General features: G+C 40.4%; 1 protein-coding gene across 1 annotated transcript in view; it reads right to left on the minus strand.

Annotated features, from left to right (window-relative positions):
• Positions 1–2,273: 2,273 nt before the first annotated feature.
• The window catches only part of orc1 (origin recognition complex, subunit 1), a 16,544-nt gene continuing 9,236 nt past the window's right edge, over positions 2,274–9,581 (minus strand). Inside the window, exons 8-17 of the mRNA XM_005937359.3 lie at positions 8,800–9,040; positions 8,618–8,724; positions 8,097–8,198; positions 7,788–7,959; positions 7,372–7,479; positions 5,698–5,847; positions 5,173–5,292; positions 4,906–5,075; positions 4,720–4,807; positions 2,274–3,308 (exon numbers count right to left, since the gene is read on the minus strand). Of these exons, the coding sequence (XP_005937421.1) occupies positions 3,114–3,308; positions 4,720–4,807; positions 4,906–5,075; positions 5,173–5,292; positions 5,698–5,847; positions 7,372–7,479; positions 7,788–7,959; positions 8,097–8,198; positions 8,618–8,724; positions 8,800–9,040 (1,453 nt within the window). The 3' untranslated portion in view covers positions 2,274–3,113. The remainder of the gene's footprint in view (positions 3,309–4,719; positions 4,808–4,905; positions 5,076–5,172; positions 5,293–5,697; positions 5,848–7,371; positions 7,480–7,787; positions 7,960–8,096; positions 8,199–8,617; positions 8,725–8,799; positions 9,041–9,581) is intronic.

Here is a 9,581-nt window from a genome sequence, read left to right on the forward strand (position 1 = left end):
AAATAAGGCAAAAATAAGATAAGGCAAAAATAAGATAAGGCAAAAATAAGATAAGGCAAAAATAAGATAAGGCAAAAATAAGATAAGGCAAAAATAAGATAAGGCAAAAATAAGATAAGGCAAAAATAAGATAAGGCAAAAATAAGATAAGGCAAAAATAAGATAAGGCAAAAATAAGATAAGGCAAAAATAAGATAAGGCAAAAATAAGATAAGGCAAAAATAAGATAAGGCAAAAATAAGATAAGGCAAAAATAAGATAAGGCAAAAATAAGATAAGGCAAAAATAAGATAAGGCAAAAATAAGATAAGGCAAAAATAAGATAAGGCAAAAATAAGATAAGGCAAAAATAAGATAAGGCAAAAATAAGATAAGGCAAAAATAAGATAAGGCAAAAATAAGATAAGGCAAAAATAAGATAAGGCAAAAATAAGATAAGGCAAAAATAAGATAAGGCAAAAATAAGATAAGGCAAAAATAAGATAAGGCAAAAATAAGATAAGGCAAAAATAAGATAAGGCAAAAATAAGATAAGGCAAAAATAAGATAAGGCAAAAATAAGATAAGGCAAAAATAAGATAAGGCAAAAATAAGATAAGGCAAAAATAAGATAAGGCAAAAATAAGATAAGGCAAAAATAAGATAAGGCAAAAATAAGATAAGGCAAAAATAAGATAAGGCAAAAATAAGATAAGGCAAAAATAAGATAAGGCAAAAATAAGATAAGGCAAAAATAAGATAAGGCAAAAATAAGATAAGGCAAAAATAAGATAAGGCAAAAATAAGATAAGGCAAAAATAAGATAAGGCAAAAATAAGATAAGGCAAAAATAAGATAAGGCAAAAATAAGATAAGGCAAAAATAAGATAAGGCAAAAATAAGATAAGGCAAAAATAAGATAAGGCAAAAATAAGATAAGGCAAAAATAAGATAAGGCAAAAATAAGATAAGGCAAAAATAAGATAAGGCAAAAATAAGATAAGGCAAAAATAAGATAAGGCAAAAATAAGATAAGGCAAAAATAAGATAAGGCAAAAATAAGATAAGGCAAAAATAAGATAAGGCAAAAATAAGATAAGGCAAAAATAAGATAAGGCAAAAATAAGATAAGGCAAAAATAAGATAAGGCAAAAATAAGATAAGGCAAAAATAAGATAAGGCAAAAATAAGATAAGGCAAAAATAAGATAAGGCAAAAATAAGATAAGGCAAAAATAAGATAAGGCAAAAATAAGATAAGGCAAAAATAAGATAAGGCAAAAATAAGATAAGGCAAAAATAAGATAAGGCAAAAATAAGATAAGGGCAAAAATAAGAAAGGGAAAATAGAGAAAGAAAACCAGAGGTAGAGAGGCACAGTGAGAGAAGACACACAAATCAGCTGGATGGCCTGTTAGAAGTAGCAGTAAATACTAAATATTGAATGTCATTCTGCAGCACGCAAGACCGACAGCACACATTGTGTTTTGAGGTTGGAGCCAAAAAAAAAAAAATAGCGTGTGTGTGTGTGTGTTCGTTCTCCATGTAACGATCTGCTAGAGGGTGTGGGAACCATAGCCCCGTCCTCCAGGGCATGAAGCATGCATGGAAGAGATCCAGGCCCCAGACATCATAGATTTGGCCATATGAATATGGAAAAGGGTTGCTCTAAAGAGAAATCAAAAATAATAGCCAAAATAATGAGATGATCTCCAAAATGTAATTTGGCGGACCAAGAATCTGAGGACTACTCACAGTTGGATCAGGACAAAATATGAGAATAAAGCGAGAGGTGCATTTGTTAGATCTAAGAAGAAAGTGCATAAAATATTTCTTTAATTTAGAAAAAAGGAACTTTTCAGCCACGGTACACCTATGATTATGCCTGTATTACTGACCCTTGTATTCCAAGAGCACAAACACTGCGAGTGGCCAGCAGTGCTAGTTTCAGTCATTATGCAAATGTACTATTTGTTATGTTGGGGAAACCTGCATTAAGCTGAGACTGAAGACATCACTTCGGTGAGTGATGAAGCGTTTCGTCCAGATGAACAGAAACTTTTGGGGGCAAACCATTTGTCTTTCTTCAAATTTACACTATCCATACCTAAATGAACAAAAATAAACATTTTTAGTTTCCTGTCTCTTCCTGTACCACTTTTTCCTCAAACTGCTCATAAGCTTCCTCAAACAACCATTAATTAAATTAAAATTTATTAATATAACATCAAATCACAACAACAGTTGCCTCAAAGCTCTTTATTTTGTAAGGTAAAGACCCTACAATAACACAGAAAAAACCACAACAATCATATGACCCCCTGTCTGCAATGGGAAGGAAAAAGTCCCCTTTAACAGGAAGAAATCAGGCAGTATGTACAAACACTTTATGGTGTCTGTACATACTGCTGGTTCAGGGTAGAGCAGTTCATCTACTAATTGGAAGGTTGATGACTTGATCCCTGACTATTGCGGTCTGCATGCCAAATATCCTTCTTCAAATGAGATTTATTTCTTCTCGAAAACCACATAATATCTTAAATCACATATACCACATAGGTCAAAAACAAAAAATAAACATGTAGGTCACAAAACCTACAGCAGAAGCACAACACTTAAATTAATTTGTTTGTAGCTGCAGATTATTGACATTAAACAAACATGGGTTTGTGTTAATGAACAACTTGTGTAATGTACAAAATGTGGATATGCTACATAATGATTACCAAAAAAAGTATTCCTTGGTTCATAGAGAAAAGAGTTGTGCTTCAGTGAATCGGCAACATGGTCCACATCATGATGGTGATGCGTTTTCCATATTAAACTCTGATCAAACTCTGCTAGCAGAGAAGCGTCTTTAAGTTTCTTTACAGCTTGAGTGTTCCTGATCCCTAAAGTGCAGCTAAAACTCTAAAGAAACTATAATCAAAGAGGTTTTAATATTACTCCAAGAAAGCAACTGAGGGATTAGTAGAATTTTATTGCACATTTAAGACAAACATAAAAAATAAAATCCAGAGACAGAAGAAAATCTTCCAGTAAAATTGGGGACAAAGATTTAAGCTCATAACTGAAATCCGTGGACGAGGGTTCACTTTTCTGTCATTGTTCAGTTTGTGTGAAAGACTCCTCCCTTCAGTCAGCTTTCAAGGCATAAAAGATGTCATCCTGGCTGACGTTGAGTCGGATGTGCTGCAGGACTCCCAGGTGACTCGGTTCCAGCAGCAGCAGCCTGCAGGCTCCCAGACGCTGACAAACAGCCAGACCCTCCGAGACACCGATGGGCCGAAGACCTTCAATCCGACAGAGAGCTTGGTGCTGCACGAACACCTGGCATACAAAACACAAGGGGACCTGATGTTGCATTTCAAGTTGAGACACAGCACTCCAATTCCACAGTGCAATGTGAAAGTGGACTGTGTTAAAACGACACAATCAGCTACAATTGTTATCTTTATGTGTAGCCTTTTAAGCTTATAACTGTAGAAAATTTGGGCTGCAATTATTGTAGTAACCGAGTTAACTATTGATGTTTGTTGTGTTATCTGTCAATCATCACACATTTTGTTTGAGGGGAAAAAAGGTTTATAAGTTGAAACATTCATGGAATTGGCAAACAGGCAAAGAGAGCTAAAGCTGCCTATTACAAGTTTTAAATCCCCATTTTAAAAAAGGTCCTACTTTTAACGATTTCTGTGCTAATATAACCCTAATTAAGAGGATATCGGGTTAGTTAAGTAGCTGAGAGGATTAATTCATTTCAGCAGGTTTAAATTAAATTAACAAGTGCACTAGAAGGGTAACAATGAGAAACCCCAACACAGGGATGGTTTTGCAGGAAGCGGAAACTGAAATTTTTCCCTCCTCATCTTTTCTGACCAGCGTGCTACTGGTTGCATGACACCCTCTAGTGGTCCCTATGCTCACTGCCATGGAGCAAGACTGGCCTTTGCCATAGAGAACCAGAACTGGCAGGTACATTGATGCTTTTTACAGAATACAGCAGGCTCATTCTAAACACATGTGACAAACATAAAAAGACTGGAGAATCTGTACAGAAAATTATGCTGCCTGTTACATCGTTCAGCATGACTGATGGGTCATGCTGAGGCGGACCAGTGATGGTCTGGTAAAACACAGGCATGGACGGATGCACAGACCGCTACAGGATTTGGGATGAAATCATTGGACCCATTGTCAGACTCTAAAATGAGGCAGTACCAAGGCTTATTTAGAGAGAATATACAGGAAGTTCCTGGATGATGAAGGAAGTTATTCCAATGCAACATCCTCTGGATATTATGCAAGCATCACTGCCATTGTCCCTGAAATCGACACGCATTTCATTCTTTAGGACACTGCAGAGATCTCTCTCATTCACCTCCAGACGACGACTGGAGCTGGGTAAGCTGAAAGCCCAGTGATTTATCATCATAACAGATGAGTTTTGTACATGTGTGATGTACTGTGATAGACTGCACAGACTGTAATCTAAATAAAGACGTAGGCCTGTGTTTCTGAGCTCATCTAATTCCTCACAGAACATCCAGCGAAACATGATTTCTAGAATATGAATGAATATCTGTATTCATGTTAGATTTAAGGTCTGTGTTTTATTCTTTAAATGTGTATTTATTGAAGCCTTTAAAAAAGTAAATCAACTTATGGAATCGTTTCATATACAGTCTATAGAGGCTTGTTGGTTTTGTTTTAGTAACTTTAGTTGTTTTATATTTCTCACCTGTTGGAAAGTCGCCTCTTCCAATCCCAGCCGCCTAAACTCTGCAATAGCAGCTCTGAGGAAGAGCTGCTCCTGTGTTGACGCACACCTGAAAAAAAACAAACCACATCAGTCACTTCTCCTCACAGCTGCCAATGCACATCTCTACAGCGTGCATTACTAAAGTGACCAAAGGTTTGGTCTCACCTGATGGCAGTGATGTAGGCAGAGGAAAACATCTCATTCAGTGCTTCCATCACGTGACTCATTCCCACCAATCCTGTGGAGGAAGGGTCAGCAGCTGAGTGCTCACAGATCTCCGTTGCCCGCCGACAGATGTCCAAACATCGGCGAGCATCACCGGACAGAGCGGCCACCTGCCAGATATGAGGGACACGGACGTGACTTGACGGTGGGCAGGTGAGTACACAACAGAGCGGGTGAGACTGCATTAAAGACAATCTGGTTGCCAACCTTCCTGGACACCAACTGCAGAGCGTCCTCCTCAAAGGCTTTCAACTTGTTCAGCCTGGACATGATGATCTCCTGCAACTGCTTGAAGCTGTACGGCTGGAATGACATCCTGGTCAAACCCTGGAAGCAGCAATGCAAATGATCAGTGGCTTTTAGTTTATGTTTTTTTCCTACAAGTCATCTGAATGAGATATTTAGTTGTTGTATTAATATTCAGATATTCAAAGGGCTGAAAAGCAAAATAAGTAGAAAAAGAAATGATCTCGAAAAGACAGGAAGTAAAGTGATGTCAAATTGTTTAACACAGTCTTGAATGAGAATTACACAAGTGCATTTCTGTTGCTCCTACTTTGTCACAGCTTCAGCTTGTGTCCATGTGAGGGCAGGAACATAAATCAGCCGGTAAATTCCGGCTTTGGCTTCATGCTCAAATCTTTTTACCACACAGCAGTGACCTTTAAACCATCATTCATAGTATTGCTGTCAGGGAATGTAAAGAATAGCAGTGTTTAATCACAGTCTCACCAGTCTACTGGCCACTCTGTTGATCATGATTCTCTCGGGCAGATCCATTGTGTTGGCGATGGTCAGCACCACCAGGCGAGCATGACGCCGTGTCGGCCAATCGAACAGGTTGTACATCACGTTCTGCTTCCTCGTCCACAGCAGGTCTAACTAAAGCGGGCCGAAACAAAAAATATAGTACAGGATGGTTATTCTGCTGTCACAATTCTTAGTTAAAAGTGACAGACAAGCACACAGGCTCTATACATGGTGTGAGCAGGCACCATTTCCTGAGAAACCTGGGGTTCTGCAACATGTTTAGCAAAAATTATCCATCCATCCTCTTCCCGCTCATCCTTACAGGGGAAAGGGTTACGGGTGGGAGGGGGCTGAAGCCTATCCCAGCTATCATAGAGTGAGAGGCGGGGCACACCCTGGATAGGTCACCAACCTAACACAGGGCTAACACAGAGACAGAACAAACGGTTATCCAGTATGATTTATATTACTAATTAGAGTAATATCGGCCTCTGTGATGAACATATCCCAACCAGACATGAACTTGTTAAAACTAAATAGACTATATTTCCAAATATGGGTCAGACATTGTGGTTGGACGACAAAGTCCGGTTTATAGACTCGGGTCTGTTTTATCCCAAAGATGTTCTATACAGCTGAGTGGAGACTCTGTGTAGGCCAGTCCAGTTCTACCGCACCAAACCTGCTCATGCAGGTCTTTATAGATCTTGCTTTGTGCAGTGGTGTGCAGGAAGGAGCCACCCCCAAACTGTTCCAACGTAGTTTGGAGCATGAAATCGTTCAAAATGTCTCGTTCTGCTGAAGCATTAAGAGTTCCTTTCTCTGGAACTACAAATTTGTCGCTCCAGGAAACACGTCTTCTCTGCTCTACAGTCCAGTGCTGACATGCTTTACACCTCTGCGTTCATTGCTTTGCAGTGTGCTTCATGATTTAAGGATTGTATGCAGCTGCATGGGTTTCAATGGAAAGCTGTCTACACACGGTTCTCGAGCTAATCTGAGTTTAGAGGTCTATAGCAACTGACTCTACAGAGCGTTGCTGACCTCTGGACACCACGCAACTCAGCCTTCGCTGACCCTACTTAGTGATTTTATGTGGCTTTCCACTTTGTGCCCGAGTTGTCATAACACCACAAACAGCTGATTGTGGAATATTTAATATCAAGGAAACTTCACGACTGTACTTGATGTACAGATGGCATCGTATCACAGTATGAGAGCAACCTACATTTCTCGGACTATTACGGTAGGCAGAATACCAGTCACCTTGTGATAAATGGTCAACAAGTGAATGTGAAGTCAGGGGCTTTGCTCACAGAATATAATTTAAGAATGCTGAACTTGTTCTCACGCCGCACGGTGGCATGGTGGTTAGCACTGTTAGCACCTCACAGGGAGAAGGTCCTGAGTCGACTTTCTGTGTGGAGTTTGCATGTTCCTCATGTGTCTCTGTGGGTTCTCTCCGGGTACTCCGGCTTCCTCCACAGTCCACAGACATACAGTTACTACGGTTGGGTTAATTGGTGACTCTAAATTGCCCATATTTGTCAATGTAAGTGCACATAGTTATCCATCTCTGTGTTAGCCCTGTGGCATAAGGATGAGCAGAAAAAAATTCCTCTTTAAAAGAAAAGAAAAAAAAAAAATTGTTCTTACTTCATCCACGAGCATCACAATAGTCTCCTTCCTGGGCGCTAGGTTGCTGAATCTCTTTTCCAGCAGAACTGCTGCGTGGTCAGGTGTGGCTTTCTGACCAGTCAGTTTCTGCAGGGATGAGATAAATGAGACGTTAGTACGGCAGGTCAGCAGATAGCCCATGTGTCAAAGTATCCTTGGCCAGCACAATGAACCCCGAGCTGCCCCCATGCATTAATCACAAGTCTGTGAATGTTGGATAAAAGCACATAGGGATAGATAGCAACACACACACACACACACACACACACACACACACACACACACACACACACACACAGTTATAAGCTCTGAAGAGTAAGTTGGTGAAGTGATAAAGCAAAATGATTATTACTTGACTAAAGCCTGCAGCGGCTGTGAAAAAGCTTCATTCCCACCTGTAGGATTTGGACGTAGGCCTGGTGTGGGTCTGTCATTTTCATCCCATTGATCTCGATGAAGTGGAATGAAGGGATTTCGTCCATGTCAGCTGCGTGCTGCAGACAGCGAATCACCTCATGAACTGTCGCTGTCTTTCCAGTTCCTGGCACACCAGAGATGTACATGCACCTGTAATAAAACAAAATCCCACAGTTTTTCAAAAAAAGACAAAACAAACACACAAAAAAAAACAACAGCCTCGAGACATGTAGACCCTGAAGCGTGCAGATGCGACTCCAGTAAGACTGCTAAAAGCTTTCTCTCACCCTCCTGTGTTGTCAATGATCTTGCTTTCCACAAAGCTGTAGATGTCCTGAAACTCCTGCTCCCTGCAGGGCAGAGACTCTGGCACCGATGACACATGCAGCCTGATAAAAGAGGAAGAACTCATTAAAATACAACAGTTTCAATTTCAGTCGATCCGCAAGGAAACGTTTACTGCACCAACTCTCCATCTTCTACTTCGTGACTGCAACGTGCTTTACTACAGCCCTCTTTCACACATACGCGACTAAAAGGTCAGCTGCAGACACAATAACACAGTTGTTCCTGTTTGACTTTCAAGGACACTCAAAGTCCACCTGACGGGTGCATGCATTGTTGCTGCACTGTGGTTGCGGTTCAAAGAAAAGAAGAAAAGAAGAAAAGAAAAAAGGTCCACGGCTGTATCTTTATCATACAACATGGATACGCATGAAGCGTCATGCTCACCATCTGATGTGTCTGCACCGCAACAAAGAAAGTTTAGTTTTCTGAGTCCTTTCACTTGTGTCTACCGTGAGCTCACCTGGCTCTGGCTTCCTCCAGGATGTTAGCCGGCTGTTGGGTCTGCAGGGACCTGATGGGGATGCTGGGCGTGGCGTGACGGGGGGTTTTGGGCGTTCCCGGCGAGATCTGTAGAAATAGGAGAGACGGTGAGAAAGTGGTGATCTCATGTCTGAATATCAGTGTGCGTCTGGTCTTCATCACCTTCTTTGCGGGAGTTCTTCGTTGTGTTCTCGCTGAGGAGTAAGATTTCCTTTTTGAACGAGAATTGCGAGAACCCGTTGCAACATATCGGAACTTCTTCGCTGACACTTGATCATCAATATTCGGCCCATCCTCATCTTGACCCTCCTCTTCGCTGCTCAGCAAGTCATTCTTAGATGGAACAAACTCATCCTCTTCCTCTCCGGATGAGTTTAGGTCCTGATCGTTTTCCAGAAGATTCCTGATGGAACACATAACAGACACCCTTAAGATTTACGAGTCCTTTTTCACTTTGTTAATGTTTGATTCTGGTGGTGCTACGAAGCCAAAACACAGACTACATAAGACTGACACAAGTTAAAAAAAATAAAACAACAGAAAGAGTGTGAACGATAAAATGATCATTTGAAACAAATCGTGTTAATTCAAGCTTCAAGCAGCAGTAATGGTGCCCTCACACCTTTAATCCAGGTATTTCTTATTGCTTGAAATGTTTTAAGGCCTGGAAGCTTACTGGCCCTTATAAATAAATTATGCACACTGTGTGGTTTCAAACAACGCTCACTAATTATACTTAATTTTGCTCCACATATTCATGCGTGACTTTATGATGTGGCAATCACTGGACAAGAGGTGGGGTACACCCTGCACAGGTCGGCAGCCTGATGCACAAAGACAATCCTTCACTTTCACATTCACACTTATGCACAATTTAGATGTAATTAACTTCAGAGGAAGCCGGTGTACCTGGAGAGAACATGCAAACTCCACACAGAAAGGCC

This window comes from Haplochromis burtoni, unplaced genomic scaffold (genome assembly GCF_018398535.1).
Source record: "Haplochromis burtoni strain Fernald_Lab_line unplaced genomic scaffold, NCSU_Asbu1 Contig_67, whole genome shotgun sequence".
Taxonomy (NCBI): domain Eukaryota; kingdom Metazoa; phylum Chordata; class Actinopteri; order Cichliformes; family Cichlidae; genus Haplochromis; species Haplochromis burtoni.